Source organism: Debaryomyces fabryi (assembly GCF_001447935.2).
Source record: "Debaryomyces fabryi strain CBS 789 chromosome Unknown contig00012, whole genome shotgun sequence".
In the NCBI taxonomy this organism is placed as follows: domain Eukaryota; kingdom Fungi; phylum Ascomycota; class Pichiomycetes; order Serinales; family Debaryomycetaceae; genus Debaryomyces; species Debaryomyces fabryi.
The window spans coordinates 20,035-45,203 of NW_015385438.1; the positions used below are offsets into that span (position 1 = coordinate 20,035).

The 25,169-nt window shown below is 36.9% G+C and overlaps 11 protein-coding genes across 11 annotated transcripts; 5 read left to right on the top strand and 6 right to left on the bottom strand.

Moving 5' to 3' along the window:
* Window positions 1-74: 74 nt before the first annotated feature.
* LYS12 (homoisocitrate dehydrogenase) lies at window positions 75-1,199 on the bottom strand (the record flags this gene model as incomplete). Its single annotated transcript, XM_015609816.1, has 1 exon — window positions 75-1,199. The coding sequence occupies one exon, from the start codon at window positions 1,197-1,199 to the stop codon at window positions 75-77; it is 1,125 nt and encodes a 374-aa protein (XP_015469314.1).
* Window positions 1,200-1,639: 440 nt separating this feature from the next.
* MGE1 (Mge1p) lies at window positions 1,640-2,359 on the bottom strand (the record flags this gene model as incomplete). Its single annotated transcript, XM_015609817.1, has 1 exon — window positions 1,640-2,359. One exon carries the CDS (start codon window positions 2,357-2,359, stop codon window positions 1,640-1,642), a length of 720 nt encoding a protein of 239 aa, XP_015469315.1.
* Window positions 2,360-2,686: 327 nt separating this feature from the next.
* Window positions 2,687-5,017, bottom strand: OPT1 (oligopeptide transporter; the record flags this gene model as incomplete). Its single annotated transcript, XM_015609818.1, has 1 exon — window positions 2,687-5,017. One exon carries the CDS (start codon window positions 5,015-5,017, stop codon window positions 2,687-2,689), a length of 2,331 nt encoding a protein of 776 aa, XP_015469316.1.
* A 1,853-nt stretch (window positions 5,018-6,870) lies between these two features.
* AC631_00989 (rRNA-binding ribosome biosynthesis protein) lies at window positions 6,871-7,674 on the top strand (the record flags this gene model as incomplete). Its single annotated transcript, XM_015609819.1, has 1 exon — window positions 6,871-7,674. The coding sequence occupies one exon, from the start codon at window positions 6,871-6,873 to the stop codon at window positions 7,672-7,674; it is 804 nt and encodes a 267-aa protein (XP_015469317.1).
* Window positions 7,675-7,792: 118 nt separating this feature from the next.
* Window positions 7,793-10,771, bottom strand: AC631_00990 (uncharacterized protein; the record flags this gene model as incomplete). Its single annotated transcript, XM_015609820.1, has 1 exon — window positions 7,793-10,771. One exon carries the CDS (start codon window positions 10,769-10,771, stop codon window positions 7,793-7,795), a length of 2,979 nt encoding a protein of 992 aa, XP_015469318.1.
* A 350-nt stretch (window positions 10,772-11,121) lies between these two features.
* AC631_00991 (protein kinase) lies at window positions 11,122-14,076 on the bottom strand (the record flags this gene model as incomplete). Its single annotated transcript, XM_015609821.1, has 1 exon — window positions 11,122-14,076. One exon carries the CDS (start codon window positions 14,074-14,076, stop codon window positions 11,122-11,124), a length of 2,955 nt encoding a protein of 984 aa, XP_015469319.1.
* A 1,722-nt stretch (window positions 14,077-15,798) lies between these two features.
* RAD51 (recombinase) lies at window positions 15,799-16,848 on the top strand (the record flags this gene model as incomplete). The annotated part of the gene is made up of 1 exon (XM_015609822.1): window positions 15,799-16,848. The coding sequence occupies one exon, from the start codon at window positions 15,799-15,801 to the stop codon at window positions 16,846-16,848; it is 1,050 nt and encodes a 349-aa protein (XP_015469320.1).
* A 617-nt stretch (window positions 16,849-17,465) lies between these two features.
* SEF1 (Sef1p) lies at window positions 17,466-20,258 on the top strand (the record flags this gene model as incomplete). The annotated part of the gene is made up of 1 exon (XM_015609823.1): window positions 17,466-20,258. One exon carries the CDS (start codon window positions 17,466-17,468, stop codon window positions 20,256-20,258), a length of 2,793 nt encoding a protein of 930 aa, XP_015469321.1.
* A 265-nt stretch (window positions 20,259-20,523) lies between these two features.
* Window positions 20,524-21,315, top strand: AC631_00994 (peroxiredoxin; the record flags this gene model as incomplete). Its single annotated transcript, XM_015609824.1, has 1 exon — window positions 20,524-21,315. One exon carries the CDS (start codon window positions 20,524-20,526, stop codon window positions 21,313-21,315), a length of 792 nt encoding a protein of 263 aa, XP_015469322.1.
* Window positions 21,316-21,380: 65 nt separating this feature from the next.
* On the bottom strand, window positions 21,381-21,761 carry AC631_00995 (uncharacterized protein; the record flags this gene model as incomplete). Its single annotated transcript, XM_015609825.1, has 1 exon — window positions 21,381-21,761. One exon carries the CDS (start codon window positions 21,759-21,761, stop codon window positions 21,381-21,383), a length of 381 nt encoding a protein of 126 aa, XP_015469323.1.
* A 574-nt stretch (window positions 21,762-22,335) lies between these two features.
* MCM6 (MCM DNA helicase complex subunit) lies at window positions 22,336-25,152 on the top strand (the record flags this gene model as incomplete). Its single annotated transcript, XM_015609826.1, has 1 exon — window positions 22,336-25,152. The coding sequence occupies one exon, from the start codon at window positions 22,336-22,338 to the stop codon at window positions 25,150-25,152; it is 2,817 nt and encodes a 938-aa protein (XP_015469324.1).
* Between the last annotated feature and the right edge of the window lie 17 nt (window positions 25,153-25,169).

Below are 25,169 nucleotides of genomic sequence, written 5' to 3' on the forward strand. Positions count from 1 at the left end.
TGTAATTTTTTTATTCAAAGCAGATATACTGCGTATGTACAATATATAGACATCTCATGTAAATACCATAAGAATTAGAAACGTCTGACAATATCGTCAATAACTTCTTGAGTGGATGAAGAACCACCTAAGTCTGGAGTCTTAATCTTATTTTCAATCAAGTTAGCATCAACAGCAGCGTAGATATCAGCAGCTGGTTCAGGGTAGCCCATGAATTCTAACATTAAAGCAGTAGATCTGATAGTAGCAATTGGGTTTGAGATACCCTTACCTTGGATGTCTGGAGCAGATCCATGACATGGTTCACCAATAGCGAAGTTATCACCAACATTAGCAGATGGAACGACACCTAAGGAACCAACCAAAGCAGCAGCACCATCACTTAAAATATCACCATACAAGTTTGGGGCAACAACGACGTCGAAAATTTCTGGTTCTCTGAACATACGGTACACCATAGAGTCAACAATTTGTTCCTTGTGAGCAACATCCTTGTACTTATCAGCATTTTCATCGTAAACTTGACGACAAACTTCACGGAATAAACCATCAGATTGGGATAAGACGTTAGATTTGTGAGTAACGGTGACAGATGGATTTTCGTGTAAAGATTTTAAGCCAGGGTTTGCTTTTCTGATAGCTTGTCTTTGCAAAGCAATATCATAAGCCATCTTAGCGATTCTGGAGGTGGCAGTTTCAGTGATTCTCTTGATGGCTTCTGCAACTCTGGTTCCATCTTCCTTGGTATAGGACTTTTCTTCCTTGATGTATAAATCTTCGGTGTTTTCACGGACAATAACCATATCAACGGATCTACCGTTACCATCAACAGACTTGACCGGACGAACGTTAGCGTATAAACCCATCTTCTTTCTTAAGGCAACAATTGGGGAAGAGTAACCTTCAACCTTAGTTGTTGGAGAAGAAACAGCACCAAATAAAGCACCGTCACATTCTTTTTGCAAAATGTCAACAGTTTCTTGTGGTAAGGCAGTTCCGTTCTTTTGGAAATATTCAAAACCAGCATCTAAGTTAACAAATTCAAATTGTAAATCGTATTTGGATGGTAAGTTTTCTAAGACAGCTTGACCAGCTGGCATAACTTCACGACCGATACCATCACCGGCAATTAAACCAATTTTTAAGGATTTTAAAGCAGTGGTCGAGGTAGAGAAAGTACGACGGATAATTGAAGACATTTTGTATAATTTCAAGTCAATGTGTCAAGATCAATGTAGTTTTCAGTACTTAACGTTGTCGATTTTTCAGTATCAGAAGTGAGTCACGGCACGTGCAATATGGCCCCAACTTCCGTATCGGAATTGTATGCAACCACAAGAACCATACGATTTGAATACGTTAGATGTAGATCTTTTATTAGAACGTTGTGACATTGAAAATTAGTCATTAATTAATCGAAAAAGTATAATATAGTAACATTAAAAACATTATATACAAGATAATCTAGACATGAAATAAGCATTTTTCGTAGTAAAGGAAGAATTATGATACCCTCAGTTCCTTACCTCCTTCTGGAAAATTTTCATATTTAAATGTAAAAATCAAAACAGCTATAAGGCTAGTATATTAAAGAAATGCAACACAGCAAACGAAACAATATTTACAACATGAATTTTCATTAGTTTTCAGTGTCCTTGACAACACCGACCTTGGCTGGTCTCAACACTCTTGAGTTTAAAGTGTAACCATTTTGCTGAACGTGGAAAACGGTACCTGGCTCTTTGTCTGGTTGTGCAATTTCAAAGGTAGCTTCGTGTTGATTAGGGTCAAATTGCTGACCAATTGGGTCAACCTTTTCAATTCCATGTCTTGCCAAGGTCTTTTCAAAAACATTTCTTGTCATGTCAACACCGTCGTACAAGTTTTTAACCTCAGCATTGGTCTTCAAGGTGTCTTCCTTGACAGCATTCAAAGCTAAGTCAAAGTTGTCGACAGACTCTAACAAGTCCTTGGCGAACTTCTGTAAAGCAAAATCTCTTGCCTTTTGCTTTTCTTGTTTGGTGGATTCTTGTAAGTTACGGAAATCAGCAATAGCCCTAGCATAGTGATTTTTCATGTCGGCCAATTCTTTGTCTTTCTTTGTCAATTTGGCCTTCAATTCGTCAATCTCACTGACTTCAGCCTTGGCTCCTTCCGCTGATGTTTCTGTATCTTGAGCCTTAGATTCTTGTGCTCCAGCGTTCTCTTCCTTTCCTTCTTCCTTGGATGCTTCGGTAGAGGCAAAACGGATCATGCCCATCCTTGGTGCGATTACACTAGGTCTCACAACCCTCATCGAGCTAGCACCCGAACGAACAGCTGCTGATCTTCTTAATGAACTCAATAAAGCCCTTTGCATCTTGATATAATATATTTTCTTGGTAGATTAAGATAACATTCAAGGTCAAGTTAACCAAAAATTTTCAAGAATCCTCGAGATTGAAATTTCTTAAACGTTACGTAATCTGGGACAAATTGATATCACCTGACTACATTTGCAATTACAAATAAAAGTATCTGGGGGACTAATTTCATAAAAAGGAACGAAGCTATTAACAATTACAATGACCATAGAAACAAATCGATATAAGGTCTATCGGTTTAGGAGAATTACACGGAATTAAAATGAAAAAAAGAGTGAGTACATAACTAAAAAAAAAAAGAAAAATTGAGATTTAGATGACGCTTACCATGAAGAAGGGCCAAACGATTCACCTTCTGCTAATGGATGTCTGATGGCAGTACCTTGCATATCCATTGTGGAATCGAGAACATTATTTCCCCACCAATTTGGTGCAGCAGTATTAGTTAAAGAAATGGTCAAGAAGATGATAACAGAGGACCAAGCCATACCTATATCTAAACCGGCAGATAAGGAATAATTGTATTTGGACCACCAGTGGAACCATCTTCTCTTGATCCAGTATCCGAAGGTCAATCCAACTGCACAGTATGCTGAGTAGTTGTAAGGAGTTGCAGGAGGGATGTAACCAGTACCAGAGAAGAAAACTGGCCAGTTCAACCATCTAATAGGACTATTAGGCCATTTTTTCAAGATGAGCCAGTTCATGACTGGCAAAAGTGCACCAACAACGAAGAAGAATAACAAGCCGTAATAAATCTGGCCTTGCGAAAATTGACGTTGAGGACCAATAACACCCCAGATAATACTGGCATTGAAAAAGACTTTACCGTTTGGACAAGTGTAGTTGTTTGCCTGATCTGGCTGACATAAGTCTTTGATGTTACCATATGCCCATTTTAATGTGGCAACTTGAACTAAGGAACCCCACAAACTGGCGACGAATTGTGCTGTAAATAAAAGACGTGGTGCGATCTTCATATAATGTCCCAATTTCATGTCTTGTACGAATGTGACTGCTTGGTTATTTGTGATGTATCCGTATGTTTTGAAGAACATCATTGCTAATGGTTTACCTGGAACCATATATCCGATAATGAATTCAGTCACAACATTTAAACCAACACCAATATTAGTCAAAGCGAAAATAATACCAACAGGAAGTAAGAAGAGAATTGCAATCAAAAGAGCAACAATTAATGCGAAGACTGGCATCTCTGTATTCCAACATCTGATGGTTACTATCGAAAGGGCGAAGAAAATGAAGAAGACGACAAGGAACCACCATTCAGGTACATCTTTATAATTTTGTTTCATTAATCTCATATGAACGTCTGGTTTTTCCTTTTGCTTCAATTGCCTAATAATATCCTTACCATGGAATAAAGCTGTATGCATCAATGTTGCAAACATAGCTGCGAAGGATAAACCATATGACATAGCAAATGTGGTTGATAAGAAAAGAGGAGAATAACTTTCATAACTCTTTTTATCGAAACTTAATGTGGCTTTGTTGATAATTCTTGAAACATTATAGGTGCTTCCATATCTATCGTAAGATCCTGAACTTGAAATTGGCAAATATTGTGCATACCATGTATTAGAATAATGTATCGCAGGAACCACGATCCAGAAAATTGTTACCATCGATAAAAGAATAGTCGCAATAGCACTTGCTGGTGGAATTAATGGAGAACCGATATAACCTGAAATTTGATTCCAATCGAACGTAATAGGAATCAATCCCAACCCAGTAGAAGCACCGAAAACTTGGTTAACAATTACATTCTTTGGAGCAATCCAAGTAGGAAATGCAAACCAGGATAATGCTTGAAAAATATAATTTGGGAACCAATACCAAAGGAATGAACAGATACCAATCAAGCCAAAGAAATATAATCTTGAGATTTTCCAGCCGTCAGCGATGTGGTTATGGTTGATGTGTAAATTAGTTAAGAACGTAACGGTAACTAAATTCTGTGGCCAGATCATAGAAGCAGGGTTCACCAAAACTCTACGAGCCAAACCACCTAAAGCAAAACCAATACATTGGGTAGACCAGATTGCAAGCAAGTCAAACCCCCATCCAAAATCCTGGTTGTAAAACTTATTTTGGGATAACAAAATATCAGTTGCATACGCAGCACCACCACCAAAGGAGACGTTAGCCATAATAACAATAAGAGTGTGCTCCTTAATATTAAATGGACCAGGATTCAAAGGTGCACCAAATATTTTAATATTAGGGATGAACTTAGCCCATGCCATACCAAAGGGCCAAGCAAGAAGTGAAGTAACAAGAGTGGTAAGAATGATTTGTGGAGAATGAAGAGAAAACAACAAATTTAAAGCCGAACCAATAGTATTGAAAATCATACCAAGAACCCACATTCTAATAGTATTCTGGGGTAATTCAGCATCGTCACTACTTGGAACAGATGCTCTGACTTCAGCGTATGGTGAATCATCTTCGACAGTGACTGCAGCATAGTCGTCATCAAGAATAACTTTCTCAAGGTTGGAAGTAACTGGGTCAAATTCTTGAGATTTTGATGCCACTAATACGTCCACTTCAACTGATTCAATATCGTTGACTTTCTTGCTTTCGATTTCTACTCCAGGATCTTTAGATAATGCCTTTTTGATTTTTTCCATCCTGCTAATTACTCTCTTATGCTTTAACTATCTATAAGAGTAGTTGAAGTCTAAGTCTGATTAGAAACGTGGAATAAGACAGATCGTACCATATTTATAGGAATAGGAAAACATTGATGAAAAATATTTGATAAGAATTTAATCACTTAACGTGATTAGTTTGATTTCGTTTATCTTTGAATTTAGTAGCCGTGAGTTGCAATGGCCCAAATGCATATCAAAATAAGTATTTCAAGGAAATATGCTTCATGCATCAGCTTTGGTACGGCCATAAAATAATTCTTAAGACTACATATCTCTTCTAAATTTGAGCTGATCTTATTATATTTTATGGTCCTCCGCTTATGCAGAAGCATGCTTGCCTTAGCATTAATAGGCCTATACCTTAAAAGGAATGCTTCATATCAAACAATATCAGCAAGATATTCTATCTTTAGCCAAAGGTATAATTTTCATCGGCCCGGATAGATAATTCAACATGTCCTTTACCATCCTTCGATGTACGGCACCAATGCGCGTTGTCAGCTTGCATTATTATCATAGAATACGAATTGTATGATGCTTTACCATCTATCCATGATGTAAGGCCTATCTCATTTAAGTTAATAAATGTATGATAAGAGATATGAACTAGTGATCCGATAGAGGCCGTTCAATACTAGGTCGGTTTTTCGGTTAGATAATATGAGATTCAAATTTTTTGATGACTCCCCTTTCTGTTATGGTATAGATAAAGTCACAAGTAGGACATGGGGTGCGATACTAATGTGTGACTTACAAAAGGTAAGAGTGAATTGCTTTCAGTTCTGTGATAGTTAACAGTACAGTACTTCAATTTGAAATTAAGTTTGAGTTTGATTATGCATGAATGCGCATATCGGGTATATTCTTAAAGAACGGGACAGTGAAAATCATGATATTCAAAGTTGATTTTTAAATTAATTGCTTAAAACAATTAGACCATAATAATGGTAAGTTATGCTATGTAGTATATGAATATTACTCGGGTATAGAATTTGTGAATATAAAGATTCCAATCATGCATTAATGATTATCACCAATTCCAAATCACATTTCCGCGACTCAGAACAATAGACTAAGTTTCTTGCTATGATTGTCTGCAACTAAATTGGCTTACAATGCAAGCATATTGTGGAGTTAGTTGTCGCGTCTACAACTACCTGGCACATATAGCTCCTGCTTATCACAAGTGGCATCAGCAATCTATCATACAAAATGACATACTAAACTTTGTGATTTGATAATTTGTTTCGCATAAGATATTCATTATTTATGTTCCCCGTTCATCCCTTGTATACATGGATTCACAGCGAGGGATATATCATATGTTATGAAGTTAGACTTGCCCAAAATAATTGTTTCTGTTGGTGCAAATCCCGGACAGAATCCTTTTTGGTTAAGCCTCGCCACGCCTTGGTGTAATTTTGTTGAAACTCCACAAATTAAGTATTATCTCGTAACGTTGTCATGAACTCTGTTTGAACTCGAAATGAGATCGAGCCTGGAAATGTCGTCTGATGCTTCAATCCTCTATGAAGAGATGAACCATTTTGTGCCTTCGCTGCTAGTATTACTTATTAAATTTCTGAATACATTCATAATACTACTAACATCAGATTAATTGAATCAATCCTATTCTTAAATTCTTTATTAAAGCCTGCTAATAAGTCTTATCAATTAAGTCTAACTTGTAGTGTTGAACAAATGTAGATTGTTATGAAAATTTTGGTTATGAGCCTCAACGTAAAATCTACTCATCTCTGAAAAAATATGATAGAGTGATCTTAAAGATATCAACATTTGAATAATATATAGAGTAGATATTATTCAATATGAGACAAAAGAGAGCTAAGTCTTACAAAAAGCAGATGAATGTGTACTTGCATACATTCAAGTTTAGAGAACCTTTTCAAACCATCGTTGATGATGAGATTATTTTGAATTGTCAAAAAGCATCTTTTGATATTGCTAAAGGGTTGAATCGTACTATACAAGGAGAAACAAAACCAATGATAACACAATGTTCGATTGAAGCATTGTATAAAACAAATAACCAAGATGCAATTAGTATTGCTAAGCTGTTTGAAAGAAGACGTTGTAACCATCCACCAGCGAACCCCATCCCATCATCAGAATGTATCAAGTCCATTGTAGACATTAATGGTGAGAATAAACATAGGTATTTGGTAGCTACCCAAGATAAGCTGTTAAGAAACAAATTAAGTAGAGTTCCTGGTGTTCCTTTAATCTATATGAATAGGTCTGTTATGGTCATGGAACCAATGTCTGAAGCTACTACATCCTACTCGAATTCTTTTGAACGTAACAAGCTTACAGGTGGGTTGAATGATGTAGAAGTTGGAAAGATTAATAAACAAGAGGAACTTAAAACTGAAGGAAGTGAGAAACCCCCTACGAAGAAAAGAAAAGGACCAAAAGAGCCAAATCCTCTTAGTATGAAAAAAAAGAAAACTGTGAACACCGATTCCAGGCCTAGTCAAGACGCCAAAAACACTTCTCAACCAAAACCTAAAAGAAGAAGAAAACATAAAAGTACTTCTGAAAAGACTGAAGATTTAGAGAAACCTAATTCTAGTCTTTCAAATTCATCTGAACCTGTAGTTACGCACGAATAGACTAATAAATCAACATTAAACTACTGTATCATAAATCTTCATGGAAATATATATATATATATATAATTATAAATACATAAATACAAAATATAGAATAATGTATTGCTAAATTACACACTTATGCATCTCCGGGTTCTTCAGGTTCCGGTTCGCCCAATAAATGAAATTGGTTGCTTTGGCCATTCATTGATGTTTCTGATACAACTGAGCCATCTTCTGTTTTAGGTGCATGTGCATTTTTTTCATCAATCTTTAAAATATAGTTGGCTGTGTCATCAAGGAGACATAATTTACAATCAAACGCTAAAGATTTTTCTCTCAAAACTTTCCGGAATGATTTCATTAGCAAATATAGGTCATTCTCTCCCTTGATATCTATGGTTTGGAAAGTGCTTTTAGAATAAAATACGTAAGTTGACTCTTTCATCCACTCTAAGGTAGGATCTTCTATTCCAAATGACTCTATCACACCTTTTAATTCTCTATCCAATTCATCTTTAACAATACCAAAGAAAACATCTTGAATTATCAACGCATTAAATAAAGCATTATCGATATCTTTTTGTTTTAATCGATCAGCCTTTGATGCCTCTAATAATATTTCCTGTTTATGCAAAACTGCTTCACTAATAGTAAGCTCTGGCAACTCGGTAGATTCCGTTATAACAACAAATATGGATTTACCTGATCCTGAATCTTGCTGCTCCGTATACATTTTATAATTAGAAGCTAACTCTTCTAAAAATGACCTTTGAGGTGCTGACATAGGTGGGAACTGGTATAACCTATTGTTGAAAGCTGGAATACTTTCAGCTTCTGGTTTGTTATTTTGAAAATCTACTATAAATCCCCGTAATGTGCCTTCAATTCGAGAACACCAAGTAGTTTGTCTTTCATACACGTTCATCAAATTCTCCAGATAAGGTATATCCGACAAGAGAGATGATTCATCATCTGATAAATCCAATGCTTTTCTCAAATCAATATCTTTCTTATTTTTTTCACATTCTTCATCGCATTCTAAAATAGTACCTATCTTTGTATCCTCCTCCAAAGAACTTCCACATGAAATTGTTCTCGAAATACGGCCACAAGCACAAGATACTCTAACTGGATCAGAACAAACAGTTGCATCACATTTAGGCGATTTTCCAGTTTTATTATAATGACACTTTAAATGACAATAATGAGGACAGCTATTTCTTTTTTTTCGACAAGCTGACTGACATAATGTAGATGAAGCATGCGTATTACTTTTAGTACAATCACTAGAGCATACTCTCATACACGGATGACCACAGTTTTTCGGAACTCTACAAACTGTACCACAAGACACGTTCTTTTGAGAGCATAATATATTTGGAATATCACTTTTCAAACCACATTCACATTCTTTTGCTACTAACTTAGTACACTTTGGGCAGTCAACCGTATCATCATGACAGTTATGTGGCTCCTGTCTGTGTCCACATGCTTTTTCTCTCTCACATTGATAATGACATTCAATCTTGGTGCCGCATCGGACTGGGGCGGGAATTACAGTTTTACCACAGTGACAGACTAAATCTTCATTTGATGATTCCAAGCATACTCCACAAGATCCACTATGACATAAAGCTTCGCAGTAGTGTTCTCCACACAGTTTTAACCTATTACAAGTTCGAGTACATATATGTATTGGCTCCATAGTCATTAATTCTTCATCATTATTGAAAGTTGAGCGTATTCTGTTTCTAATGGCCTTCTTCTTTACTCTTTCACGTCTTAGTGCAATTTGTTCATAAGGACAGCAAACTTCCTTATGTACATGTTTCCGGCAGTTTAGCAAAACTGGACACTTATGGTTACATTTCGGTTTGTAACCTTGTTGAAGAAATTTACATGGAACTAAATAAGAATAATTCTCACATGAACATTTCTCTTCCATAATGTTGTAACAAATACACTCACCCGAATGGCATTTTAATAAACACTTGCATCCACATTTAAGCGTCTTGCCACATACCGAATCACACTCTGGGACTGGGTCGGTACATTTTGTTCTTCTGGAGGAATCAACAACTGTTTTCCCGCAATAACAGGTATTTATCCTAGAAGGAGAGAAATTACATACCTTCGTAGTTGTAGGCAATGGTTGGCATGTAATTTCCTCGAAATGGATACCACATTCGTAATAAATCGTTGTCAAACTAGAACAACTACTTTCACCAATCCAATTCAGATCTCCAGATATCCTCGAACACTTTTCTGGTGCACGCTCATGACACTTTATATCCATTTCTTCTTTGCCACAGTAACATTTTGCTTTAATAATTTCTTGACATTGTCCACAGAAACCCAGGTGGCATCCACCAAATGCACATTTATGACCTAAATTACAAACCACTGTATCACAAGGCGAGTCACATCTCCAACTATGTTCATAAGGGGTAATTAAACATGGCAATTGTCTTTCGAACTTACCACACTTACATTTCAAAACGGGTCCTATTGCACCACAAACTGGATGTTTCCCAGGATGGCAAACTGAGCTACAGTTGTGAATACAATTAGCATATGGCTCATTACATGGGTTACCACAACTGAATGGATTCAAAGGATTTGGTGCCGGGTTAGTAGTCTTGCCACACCAACAAGAGAACTTCTTAGGTATCTTCTTCGTCTCCACATTACATGAAGGGCATTTCCAAGTCTTTCTTGATTGATCCTTTGAAGAACCCCTAATTGCCCAATCTTTAATACAATCTAAATCGTATACACGATAGCAATTATCACAAGACCAAACTTTTGAAAATGGATCTATTTCAGAGATGCAAACTAAACAAGTGTATGTTCCCTCTTGGATTTCATGCATTATAGTTGTAGATAGCGACTCATCGTTTTCTTCTATTTCATACTCATCAGATGATGACGTATAATCGGCATCTTCTGTATCTTCTTCTAATGATTCCAATCCATCATCTGAGTCATCTTGCTGCGACTGATCATTTTGCAGACTGATCTCGTTGGATACTGAATTTACTATATTCCTTTCTTCATCATAATCTGGTGTTAATCGATCAACCAACTGCTCCTGAGATCTTACTTTTTCTTCCATATCACAAAAGTATTCGAATATTTACAGTCTATCTTAAGAATCTTTAAATCAAATAATGAAGTGAAAAAAGATCCATATAATAAAATTATGGTTACACAAAACAAAAAAAGAATCAATACATCAACAATCTCTTTAGCAAAGACTTGAAAATTCATTAAATGCACTATAAGTAAATTAAAAGATTGATTCGATCATCTAATAAACAACGATGAGGAGAGGAATTTGAAGTATTTAAAATAAATCAGAAAAATATAAACTGCAATGATTTTAACATTTGTACCAGAATAACATCTTGGATTATTGCAATTGAATAAAAATAAATTGTAGCAGATAAGTAAAATGCATTAAACTTAACCGATCCGGACACTTCTTCTCTTGAAAAAGTCCATGACCTTCCTTGCAGCACTAGCCTCTTTTCCATTATTATTAGAAACATGAGCGGTTCCACTGTTATTCGATTTTTTGGAATTAGATGATTTACCAGATGAATTAGACACGTTCCGCTTTTGGTCCTGGATTTGGGGTGGAACGTTTTGTTCCATTGATGGCTCCAATATCCTCTTGCCGCTTTGAGAACTATTGCTTGCAGGAGCTTGCTGCAAAACGACATTTGAAGATGACGAGCCATTATAATTACTATAGAACGATAACAAACTGAATCTATTACGCTTCTTATTGTCTTTAACCTCTCTTATGGAAGATTTATGTATATCTTTTGAAGTCTCCTTTTTAGTATTAGTATATTTTCTGTCAAGATTTTCCTTATCTTGTTCATCAGTTACGTTGGTAAGGTCTTTATCATCTAAATGCTCATCTAAAGGAACCACAAGTTCATGGTTTACTGTCTGAGGTACGGATTCAGCAGGTGCAGCCTGTGCTTCAAGTGTCTGTAATGTTTCATTAAGTTCTATGGGTATATTGTCCTGCTTACTAGTATGATCTTGTGAGCTTGATATATTTGCCTTCTCAATATGAGCTTCAGAAATAGTCTCATTTTCTAAGGGTGTATCTGCATCCTTATTCTCATCAATTTGGTTATCAACAATTTCAATTGTACGTTCCTCTTTCGGTCCCTCGGTCTTGATTTGACCATCTGCTACAGACTGGTCGTTTACTTGAGGCTCCTCGGTGGTATTGGTTTGAATTATTGGTGATTCTGTGTGTCCATCAAATATAGGTTGTTGATTGATTTGAGGTGTAATATTTGTGTCGGATGTATTGTCTGTAAAAACTGGTCTACTCGATTTCAGAGGACTATGCAGTTCTGTTAGTTCTAATGCATCCATTTTATCTTCCAAATAACTTAGAACAGAATTTCTTTTATTTTCATGATTATTTGCGTTGCTTTCACTTGTCAACACGCCATTAACGTGGACATGGGTAACAACAGAATTTCTTCTGGAATTTATTGATGCATTGGACCTGATGGTAGGACTCGAGTTATTAGTTTCAGGGAATATTGGGCTCGATGCTTCAGAACTAGGTGATGCTTTGGTGGGGGAAGTAGATAATAATTGAGGTATTGGTAAAAGAGGTGTTGGGATTTTAATGTAATCTTGCAAGGATGAACCATTATTGCTCATTAATGATGCAGTCATTGATGACGGATGATATGATGTTGGTCTTGGCTTCTTATTAGCATGAGGTAACTTTGCCGATTCCCTTGATGAACTATTAGGTTTCAAATTAGTAATATTACTACTAGATGCAGTGTTATTATGTGATACATTAAACTCGTTATCAATGACTGGAGGCGTACCTGGGCTTGGCTTGGATGGACTTTCAACAATTGTAGAGATAGCTGAACCGGTATAAGTTGTTGATCTTGGTAAATGAGGATTTGTTAATTGGTTGTGTGGTTTAGATGAGGAAGATAATGAAACCATAGATGAGGTTGTTGAATCCAATGAGACCATAGAATTTCTTTTGCTATCGTTTTCACTTACCATCGCTTTTAATGCATGACTTGCAGAAGAATATGGATTGGATATAGAAGTAGACTTAGCGTGGCCACGTTGATAATTGCTAGAACTGTAATTATTGCCGTTAGGTAATTGTTTTGTTGGAGATGGAGTTCTTGATCTGTCGGAAGTATGATCCTTTGGCTTTGATAATGCAACTGCATTAGCTAATGAAGATGAGGTGGTTGGAGCAGAAGGATTCGAGTATAGTTGATTTACAACATTTGTAGATGAATATGATCTGCCCGCAGGCATCATCAATGAAGAGCTGTTAGTCTTTTCATTGATCATAGAAAATCTCTTATTAGTATTGGAGTTGATAAGGTTGGTATAACTATTATTAGCAGTAGTAGCTGACTTTGAGGTGACAGTTCTGTTATCCTTATGTACTTTGTCCCATTCCGGTTGGGTAACAGATAACAAGTTAACATATGGGGTTAACCACGGATGGTTTTTGATATTCTTGATGGTGATTCTTTTCTTTGGATCGGGAACAATGATCTTTCTTAGCAAATCTCTTGCCAAAGGTGAAATATATTCTGGGAACGTCAAAGGAGTCTTGCAGATGTAGTGGTACAACCTGACAATGTCCGAACCATCTTCATTTTCGGGATCATCATCAAATGGTAAGTATCCTGCTAACATGGCATATAAAATAACCCCTAAGGACCAAGTATCAACCTTTCTTCCTTCGTACGGAGCTTGTGTCAAAACCAATTCAGGGGCAGCATAGCATGGAGACCCACACGAAGTTTTCATCAAGTCATTCTTGTCCTTATTGTACGAGTTGACAAATCCAAAGTCCGAAATAATGACGTTTTTGTGTTTATCTAAAAGCAAATTTTCCAACTTTAAGTCACGGTGAATCAAGCCTTTCGAATGCATGTAATCAACACCACTAACCAACTGAGCAAAAAGCTTTTTAGCGACATTTTCTTTCAAGTATTTGTGTTGTAATATGTAATCGAATAGCTCACCACCCGACGCATATTCTAATACTATTCCGATATATTTCCCACTCTTCATGACCTCAACGAGATTTACAATATTGGGGTGATTTAACATCTTCAACGAGTTAATTTCACGATGAATCTTAATCTCACTTTCTGAGTCCTTCATAATGGTGTCTCGTTTAATCAACTTGATAGCTACCTGACTTGGGTGTTTTCCATCTTTACGCCAACCGAGCTTCACCTTCCCGAATTCACCTTCCCCTAATGTCGACCCCAAAATGTACAGGCCAAATCTCACCTCTCGATGTATTCTCTTGACCACATTGGGATTGCTGATCGCCTTGTGGTTGTTCGTGGATTCTTCCACGTTCGTCACTACTTGTGACGACATTTATTTGTTTATTATTTATGATAAGTCTTTTCTCAGTTGTAGCGCTATAAATTGTAGTCGTCTAGTTTAATACTTAGCTTTCTGGGTGTCTTATGTTGACGCTGTGTATTTTATATTTACCCGCTGTCGCTGTGAAGTTTGTTGTTCCAATAATAAATAAATCGTACTCGTAGCGTTGAAATTTATCCAATCGACTGCTAGTTTTTATTGCCAAATTATTAGCTACGTGTCAACAATAATTCTTGTAGTTAAGGTAGTAGCTCTCACGATCTTTCTGGACAACTGGGTGTTTGTTATGTAGAAAACTATCAGGAAGACCTCAAATGATATGTATTTCTGAACCGGAGCATTAATTTTGACTGCACCTGACAATGTGTTTTGATTTTGCAAATGGCTTTGTTTACAATGTGGTAGGTGCACTATTCAATTCATATTTAGATTCACATCGTCAACCAGCCGTATTGGGACAAAATGTAAACAGTCGCCAGCGAGGTACAATGCGATGGAACAATTGCACTGACTACCAAATGACGAACAGGGGTAGAAGTTCAAGTTGAATATGACGACGATGAGATCGACTATTGAATTGGGCGCGAAATTAATGGGGGTTTTTTTTCATATGAATATCGTGTTATATTACATGGTGATAGATAACAGGACAGTCTACCCAATGGGTGTAGCGATCAAGTTGCGATAATGAGGGGAATGCCAGATTAACTTTAGACTTCTCCGTAAGTATAAACATGATATTCGGTCCTCGGCAGGGTTTGCTGGTTGAGAGAATATATGGAAGTATACGACGAGACTGTTCTGCAAGTATGATACGATAAGGTTTTGGGACGAAGTTATTTTAACCGGTTTGTAAAAATAAGTTGTATTAACGGTTGCAAGAGTCGACAGCGTTTGCACCGGCATCGATAAATAAACGCCTACACGGTTGACCGTAGAGAGGTGATGTAGGAGGGGTGCTATTGTTGAGAAGAGCGTAGACCACGATATTGTAAATGGTTGCCAATTACAGTGTGGATGAGAACCGAGTGAACCTAGGAGTTTTTTCTTAGAGCTCTCACCGACCGAATCGTAGATTAGCGCGGGTGTTTTGAAAGCTCCGTTAGAGTTCAGACAGACTTAGTTTAATACATGAAACGGGCACCATGTAAAATACGGAAGTCTATATGATGCGGTATTTATTAGAGTTAGACATCTCATGGGCTAGTTAAGCGAAATAGCCGACGAAGTATTAGCATCGCGGCAAGCGAACCTTGAACATATGGAAGAAAGCAAATGACTGCGAACAAGAAATGCAGTATTCCAGGTGCTGGAAACTAAAATCTAAATGGAAACCTATCCATAAAGAATACATCATTCTCAATGATACACTTTCATCTTTAGACGAAATCGTATATAGAATATGATATTGTGAAGCTGTTATTCATAAGGATAGCCACCCTCGAGATGTTAAATGCCTCACAAATACAAAAGGCTAATTTCATTCATTTCGGTTGAAAGAAGGACTGAAAGTTTGTTTATCATATAGATGGAATCATAGAAACGAATAAAATCGAACTGGCATCATTCAAATCAAATGGTTTGCTCTATGCACGACTATTTACTTCGCGCCTCTTTTTTTTTTGTTTATTTTGACTTAACGCGCCATACTAATCATACTATCTTAGGTTTATCTAGATAGCAAATCATATATACGTGATTTATATATACATGATGACACAGACAGAAGGAGCACATGCACAAGATCATGAAGTACCTGTTGGTGATGAAGAAGACGGTCTTAGTGGACCTTTGTTGATCGAACAGCTTGAAGGCAACGGGATCACGTCGGGCGACATCAGAAAGTTGAAGGCTGAAGGATACCACACGATCGAAAGTATCGCATATACCCCCAAGAAAGCGTTATTGTTAGTGAAGGGAATATCAGAAGCGAAGGCAGACAAGATCTCTCTTGAAGCGGCGAAAGTTGTTCCCTTAGGCTTCACCACTGCATCAGAATTTCACAGCAGAAGATCAGAACTCATATGTATAACCACCGGTTCTAAGCAATTAGATACTTTATTAGGAGGTGGAATAGAGACTGGATCTATTACAGAGGTTTTTGGTGAATTTAGAACTGGTAAATCGCAATTATGCCATACTTTGGCAGTTACATGCCAGTTACCGATCGATATGGGTGGTGGCGAAGGTAAATGTTTATACATTGACACCGAGGGAACCTTCAGACCCGTTCGTTTAGTTTCGATTGCTCAAAGGTATGGGTTGAATCCAGAAGACTGTTTAGATAATGTTGCATATGCGAGGGCCTACAACGCCGAGCACCAATTCCAACTTTTGAACCATGCTGCACAAATGATGTCTGAATCCCGGTTTTCATGCTTGATTGTCGACTCTATTATGTCTCTTTACAGAACAGATTATTCGGGGCGTGCCGAATTATCGGCCAGGCAGACGCATGTCGCTAAGTACATGAGGACCTTGCAGAGATTGGCAGATGAATTTGGTATTGCTGTCGTAATAACAAATCAAGTAGTGGCGCAAGTTGACGGTGCTAGTGCCATGTTTAACCCTGACCCTAAAAAACCTATAGGTGGTAACATTATTGCCCACAGCTCCACTACAAGATTGTCTTTCAAAAAGGGAAGAGCAGAACAAAGAATCTGCAAGATCTATGACAGTCCTTGCTTACCCGAAAGTGAATGTGTATTCGCTATTTATGAGGATGGTATAGGCGATCCTAAAACAGAAGATGATGATAACTAGCCCCTTTATAGTTTGTACTCTGCACTAAAATATATTTGTTCATTTTTCAGTTAAATCTTTTATTGTTTTCTTCGACAGATTATTCTAACTGTCATCTCAAATGCCGCCCACCATTAAGCCTTGCTTATTGTATGTCAAGTTTGCCTGTATAAAATTCAGTAACCGAAATGACTAACTCTGGCGTAATTACTTAATAGGGAAATCAAAATTATCTAAACGATCTGCGTACAAAACTATGCCGTGGAATTGCGCAAATCTGCGAAAAATTTTTATCTTTTTCATCAATCAGACGGGTAACCCCGTTTAGCGGACGTGTCTCACCAATTCCCATAAAAAAATCATACTGGAGACAAATACTGGCAACTATAGTACGAAAAAATTCATTCAATATAGAATATATTTCTTTAAATTAGTCTTCGAACAGTATATTAGCCGTGTTAATTATTGAGCTTATCCTTTTCAGATAGTTCTAATCATTATTTGAGATAAACAAATATACTATTGATTTTAATTGAAATACTAGAATCACTCTTTGGTTTGATCTTTTTGATAACAATATTTCAAGCAATATTTAAGAATTTCCGGTAGGAAAGTTAGTTGTAAAAGTTATCTTTCAAATGGAGAAGTCTAGAATAAAATCAATACTTCCTAAACCATCCGCAGGGGTTGCTGGAGGATCGCCTGTGAGTTCTACAAATAGTGGAGGAAACAAAAGAAGATCGCTTCCCTCTAACAATGCTACTGTGGTTAAGAAGCAGAAATCGCTGAGTTTGAGTGAAGCTTCTATATCGGGACAATCAGGAGACAAAGGGTCGAAGCAAACAGGACATAGGCCAGTTACATCTTGTACATTCTGCCGCCAGCACAAGATTAAGTGTAATGCATCTGAAAACTACCCAAATCCATGTCACCGATGCGATAAAATGGGATTGAAGTGTGAGATAGATCCACAATTCAGGCCCAAGAAAGGCTCACAGATTCAGTCATTGAAGAGTGATGTTGATGAATTAAAAGCAAAAATTGAAATGTTAACCAAGAACGAGTCCCTTTTAACTCAAGCATTGAACCAACATAACATGAATTTCACACAACAGCAGCTGCAACCAGTCTTTGGTAGCATAACCCAAAATCAAATGTATAATACAACCCCAATTCAAAGATCCGTTGGAACCGTTTCGGATTTCTCAAGTGGAAACACCCCATCACAATTCCAATCTGATAATTCACCTTCATTTGCTTCAAGTTTTCCTCATGTAAATACCAGTGCTAACTTGTCACCATCCAATCATTTACAAGGCAATCAAATTCTCAATGATGCAATTCCTACTTCAGCCTCCTTGGGACATATTTTACACGAAGCATCAACTGATAATTCACCCACTGTTGAAAAGAAGTATGAGAATTCAGGAAAATTAGTAAAGGATGATGAAGAATTTGAAACTGTTCATGAGTTCGTTCTAGGAGATGTTTCTGTCCCTTTGAATAAAGCAAATGAACTTCATGATAGATTCATTACTAAACATTTGCCATTTTTACCTATCATTACTTCGAATTCAGCCACAGAATTATATCATAAGTCAAAGCTTTTATTCTGGTCCGTTATTTTAACAGCAGCTTTGTCCGAGCCAGAACCAACGTTATACATGTCATTAGCGTCATTAATCAAACACTTAGCAATTGAAACTTGCTGGACACATACACCTAGATCAACGCATGTTATACAGGCACTTGTTATACTTTCCATATGGCCCTTACCAAATGAAAAAGTTTTGGATGATTGCTCTTATAGATTTATTGGGTTGGCTAAGAATTTATCACTACAATTAGGTTTACATAGAGGTGGTGAATTCATTCAAGAATTCAGCAGAACGCAAGCCAGTTTGGGCCCTGATGCTGAACTTTGGAGAACGAGAACCTGGTTAGCTGTATTTTTCTGTGAACAATTCTGGTCTTCTGTATTGGGATTACCACCGCTGATCAACACGACTGATTATTTATTGGAGAACGCAAGAGTTGATCAAAGTTTACCTACAAATTTCCGTTGTCTAATTTCATTATCTATTTTCCAATGCAAGTTGGTCAATGTTATGGGAATTTCAGTTACACGGCCAGATGGTCTTTTGGAACCTCTGAATCGTGCAGGTTCTTTAAACACATTGGATAGAGAATTGGAGAGATTAAAATTCAAATTACCAATTGAAAATGGTTCATCTATTGAAATATACTATTTATATATTAAGTTAATGATCTGCTGTTTTGCATTTTTACCAGGTACCCCAATTGAGGATCAAGTTAAGTATGTTAGTGCAGCATATCATTCAGCAACGAGAATTATTACCCTTACATCACAAATGATTAGTAGTAATACTATATTACTAATTGAATTTCCTATTTATGTCAGACAGGCCATAACGTATTCTGTTCTAATGTTGTTTAAATTACATTTATCTCGTTATTTGATCGATAAATATGTGGATAGTTCCAGACAGCTGATTGTTACGGTGCATAGATTATTCAGAAACACGTTATCTTCGTGGAAAGAATTACAAAACGATATTTCTAGAACTGCAAAAGTGCTAGAAAATTTGAATATTGTTTTATATACTTATCCTGAAATTTTCTTATCCGAGAATAATGAAATTGGTGGGAGTATAATTACTAGAATGAGATCACATTTAACTGCTTCATTGTTTTATGATTTAGTGTGGTGTATACATGAAGCAAGAAGAAGAACTGTCGCCGATAAATCAAACCCACCCCAAGATAAGAAGATTAAGCAAGAATCTAATGAAGATACGGTGTTTTCAAACCAAAGAAAGCCTATTCCTTTGCCATTCTATAATCAAATTACCAAGGACGACTTCAAAACAATTACAACCACCACCCCTAATGGTACAACAGTGACTACCTTGGTGCCAACTGACCACGCATTGACTCAAGCTAAGCTGAATGCTAATGCAAATGGCTTGGATAAACCATTGGAAATCAACGGTATCCCATTAGCTATGCTTGAAGCAACTGGCAGTATGAGAGATGTCGGTTCAAGAAATGCAAACCAAGAAAACGCAGCAAACTCGTTATCAACTCCATTTTCAAATGACTCAATAAATAAGTCAAATCCTCTTTCAACCGCTTCCAGAAATCAATACCATCCACAAATAGAGCAAATGGCTCGGGGCCAGCCCATGCTTTTTTCTCCTGGTGATCCTTTAGGTGAGGTCCATTCTATGGGCACTCCAAATCAATCAAACTTCCAATACGTCAGTGGAACTCAACCAGGATTTAATGGTGTTGCTGACCAAATGGACGACTTTTTCCAAAAACAATCTGATGGCTGGATAAATAATGATAATTATCAGGACGATGATTTCTTAGGTTGGTTCGATGCAAACATGATCCCTGAAAACTAACTCTACAATTAATGCTTATGACTTACAATTTAAAGCCGGAATGGCCTCAAGAATCCCTTTTGTATTTTCTACTAGCTGCGCTTATGTTTCTATTTATTATTAGTTTTGCTGTATGTAAATAGTATTTTAATGTTTATGATTCCTTCTATAATGTTTGATCACGTGAGTTGTAATAATTGCTTCCGTTATAAATAGTGAAAAAAGTATTAGTACCGGCATTTGTCTTCTATATTTGATCAATTGATAAGCTAAATACTAAGGAAAGATGTTCAGTAGACAATTATTACGCTCAATTTCTTTGAGAAACTCAATTCCAAGTACAAGAAATGCAGTTAGCCAATATGCTAGACCAAGTATTCAATTGGGCCGTACTCAATTCTATTCTACCTTCAAGGCTGAAGAGCAACCAAGAATAAGAATTGGATCTGAGGCACCAAACTTCACAGCCGAGACTACTGAAGGTAAAATTGATTTCCATGAGTACATCGGTAATGAATGGATTGTTTTGTTCTCTCATCCAGCTGACTTTACTCCGGTCTGTACCACTGAATTAGGAGCTTTCGCTAGACTTGCCCCGGAATTCAACAAAAGAGATGTTAAGTTGATTGGTTTATCTACAGAAGGTGTAGAAAGCCACAAGGCATGGATCAAGGATATTGAAGATGTCACTTCCGGTGGTGCTAAGTTTTCTTACCCAATCATTGCCGATGCTGACAGGAAGGTCGCATTCTTGTATGACATGTGTTCTGAGTCTGATTTCCAAAACATCGGTAAGGGTATGGTTCCAACTGTCAGATCTGTGTTTATTATTGATCCAGCTAAGAAGGTCAGATTGATCATGACATACCCAGCTTCAACCGGTAGAAACTCTTCTGAGGTTTTGAGAGTCATTGATGCTTTACAATTAGCTGACAAGAAGGGTATTGCTACCCCAATTGACTGGTCTGTTGGTGAAGATGTCATTATTCCTCCAACCGTCTCTAATGAGGATGCTAAGGCCAAGTTTGGTGATTTCAAGACCTTAAAGCCTTACTTGAGAACTACAAAGTCTTCTTAAACCGAATTATGAATTATATATGAGACTCATTAGAGCTTTAAATATGAATATACGGAAATAAATTTTTAACGTATTATTGCATTTCTCAATGTTTCTGCGAAAGCACTGTCTGATGCTTCATTAATGGACTTCAAGAGACACTCCCCACCTTCGTCTGTCACATATGCAGCTTGTCCCGAAGATGTCGTTTTCAAATGCTTCTGTATCTCCTGCCATGCTTTACTCTTTAACTTCGAGGGATACTCGTCTAATACAAAGCCTTCAAAATATAATTTTTCTCCTATTTTGGCGTTTGTAGGTGGATTGATCAACTCAACCTTTACGTCATTCGATTCGGCATCATCGCCGAATGTTTTCTCCGCTGCCAACAACATGGCTTCTGATTTCACTCCCCTCTGTTTCGACGCCTTCAAGTTTGCCAAAACTGCAACTTTTCTATTTTTCATCTGCTCTATCGGAACAAAGTCAACCAACCCAGAACACACTTGAAGTGTTTTGGGCTCATTCTCATTTCCTTGTTCTGGAGTATCTTCAATTTGAATTTGACTGACATATAACTTATCTGCATTCTCGTGTCTCTGACATTGTAATATCTTTCCAACTTTAATGTTCAATAAGCTAGGAGGAACTGTTTATGTCAATATATGGCCAACATTATGAGAAATGTAAAACTTTCTCAATGAAAAAGATCTATTTTGTACATACATCCAGTGTTTCTGATACCAGCAGACGAAAAGCATCTAACATATATCCTCAGAAACATCATATATTATAGAACAATGAAATTATTAAAGAGTCTATTATGTTCTAGTATTAGGGCCATCGAAATCATTTTTTGATAATTTATCCCAATTAGGAAGCTTAATTAATTTTTAACGCGTTCATGTTTTCATAGAATTAATTTTCAATCCATACATTTTATCTATAACTTTCTTAACTAATTGTGTTTTCTTTTAGGATTCAAGATATTCATAATTTAATCATTCCTCCATTAGTGAAGTAATAGAAGACAAGTAGATTATGGCAAACTTCGTATCGTCTCCGGGACGTATTCCATCAGATGCTGCTCATTTACTTAATTCATCTCAACCTCCATCTTCGGTAGGAAGATCAGGAGATTTTCCACTCCAGAGTAATAATCCAGGATTATTTAGTGAAACCAACATGAGTCAAACTGCCTCTACTCCACAAAACAATGCTCCATTAGCATCTGCAAGAAGAAAGCAAATTGCGGTGCCTAAGGTTGTTGATGTGACGGGTGAAAAAGTTCGTGAAAGTTTTGAACAATTCATAGAAACATTTGTTGACGAAGAAAACGATAACCGAGATGACCAGTGGCAAGGGAAAATATATCTTGCCCAGATTGAAGCAATGAAGACTTACGAGTACAGTACTTTGTATATTGACTATCAGCACTTGCTTGGAAGAGAGAACGGAGTGTTGGCTTCGGCAATCTTGGAACAATACTACCGTTTTATGCCGTTTTTATTGAAAGGGTTAAGAAGGTTATTGAAGAAATATGCGCCAGCATTATTACACACTAACTTGTTGGGCGAACACCATGAGGAAAGTGTAAACGGAAGCGATGGCTCGTCGTCTACTGCCGCGTCCAATGCCAATGAAAGAGTATTCCAAATTTCTTTCTTCAATTTGCCAACAGTGAATAGAATCCGTGATATTCGTACTGATAAAATTGGTTCATTAATGGCAATACTGGGTACTGTTACCAGAACATCAGAAGTGAGACCCGAATTATATAGGGCTTCATTCACTTGTGATATGTGTGCCGCGATTATTGAAGGGATTGAGCAGATTTTTAAGTATACTGAACCCACATCATGTCCATCATGTGAAAATCAATCCTATTGGACTTTGAATGTTGCTAAATCTCAGTTTATTGATTGGCAAAGGGTCAGAATTCAAGAGAATTCGAACGAAATCCCAACTGGTTCCATGCCTCGTACATTAGATGTGATCTTGAGAGGTGAAACTGTGGAAAGGGCAAAGCCGGGTGATAAGTGTAAATTTACCGGTATTGAAATTGTTATTCCAGATGTTGCACAGTTGGGTTTACCTGGTATCAAAGCACAATCTATTAAAGAAAATAGAGGAACAGCATCCTCTGAATTAAATTCCGGTGTGAGTGGATTGAAAGCATTAGGTGTCAGGGACCTTACATATAAAATTGCGTTCCATGCGTGTCATGTTTCTTCCTTAGTTAATAAGACCACAGGTGCAAGTGATAATTATGATAATAACGAAATCGACTTTCAAGGTCCAGGCGATCAAGAGTTGTTTTTGACCTCTTTGAACGATTCTGAAGTAGCTCAATTAAAAGAAATGGTTAAGGACGAGCATGTGTATGATAAATTGGTCAAATCTATTGGTCCAGCTGTCTTCGGTCATGAGGTAGTTAAAAAGGGTATTTTGTTGCAGTTACTTGGAGGTGTCCACAAGCAAACAATTGATGGTATTAATTTAAGAGGTGATATTAATATTTGTATAGTAGGTGATCCATCTACTTCCAAATCACAATTCCTTAAATATGTGTGTGGATTTTCTCCAAGAGCTGTTTATACATCAGGTAAGGCATCTTCTGCGGCAGGTTTAACTGCAGCAGTGGTCAAAGATGAAGAAAGTGGAGAACATACCATTGAAGCTGGTGCCTTGATGTTAGCAGATAACGGTATATGTGCAATTGATGAATTCGATAAGATGGATATTGTTGATCAGGTTGCTATTCACGAAGCGATGGAACAACAGACTATTTCAATTGCAAAAGCAGGGATTCATGCAACATTGAATGCAAGAACTTCCATTTTGGCTGCGGCCAATCCAATAGGTGGTAGATACAATCGTAAATTAGGTTTGAGGTCTAATTTAAATATGACTGCACCTATTATGTCAAGATTTGATTTATTCTTCGTCATTTTAGATGATTGTAATGAGAAAATTGACACCCAGCTTGCATCTCATATAGTTGATTTACACATGTTCCGTGATGCGGTTATTAATCCCCCTTATTCTGCTGAACAATTATCAAGGTACATTAAATATGCGAAGACTTTCAAACCTAAAATGACAAAAGAAGCAAGAGACTTCTTAGTTACTAGATATAAAGAATTGAGAAGTGATGATGCCCAAGGTTTAGGTAGATCGTCCTACAGGATCACGGTAAGACAATTAGAATCTATGATAAGATTGTCAGAAGCTATCGCAAGAGCAAATTGTACTGAAGAAATTACCCCCACTTTTGTCGCTGAAGCCTATGATTTATTGAGACAATCTATTATCAGAGTTGAAATGGATGATATAGAAATGGATGATGATGCTGATAATGCAGCTGATACTAATAATACTGAGGATGAAGTAAGACCAGATGAAGTTCAAGATCACACAGATGATAGATCAACGTCTCTTGCTGAACCTTCTAGACCTAAGAAAGAATCTATTGCCATTTCTTATGATAAATATGTAGCAATGATGAATTTATTAGTAAAGAAAATTTCTGATGATGATAGCACCGGAGGAGAAGGATTAACAGCAGAACAAATAGTGAATTGGTACTTGACCCAAAAAGAAGATGATATTCAAAGTGAACAGGAATATTATAACGAAAGAAAGTTATGTTACAAGGTCTTGAAGAGATTAGTTAAAGATAGAATATTGATGAGCGTCACAAATAGCTTGGATGATAATGACCAGTTGCCAGTTACCGATCAACAAGAAGAATTACCAAGAAATACTAGAACTGTGTATATTTTGCATCCAAACTGTGCTATTTTAGATTTCTTTGACCAAACAAGGGTCGAAGAACCTGATCAAGAAATCAGTTAAATGGGCTTAAATGAGTG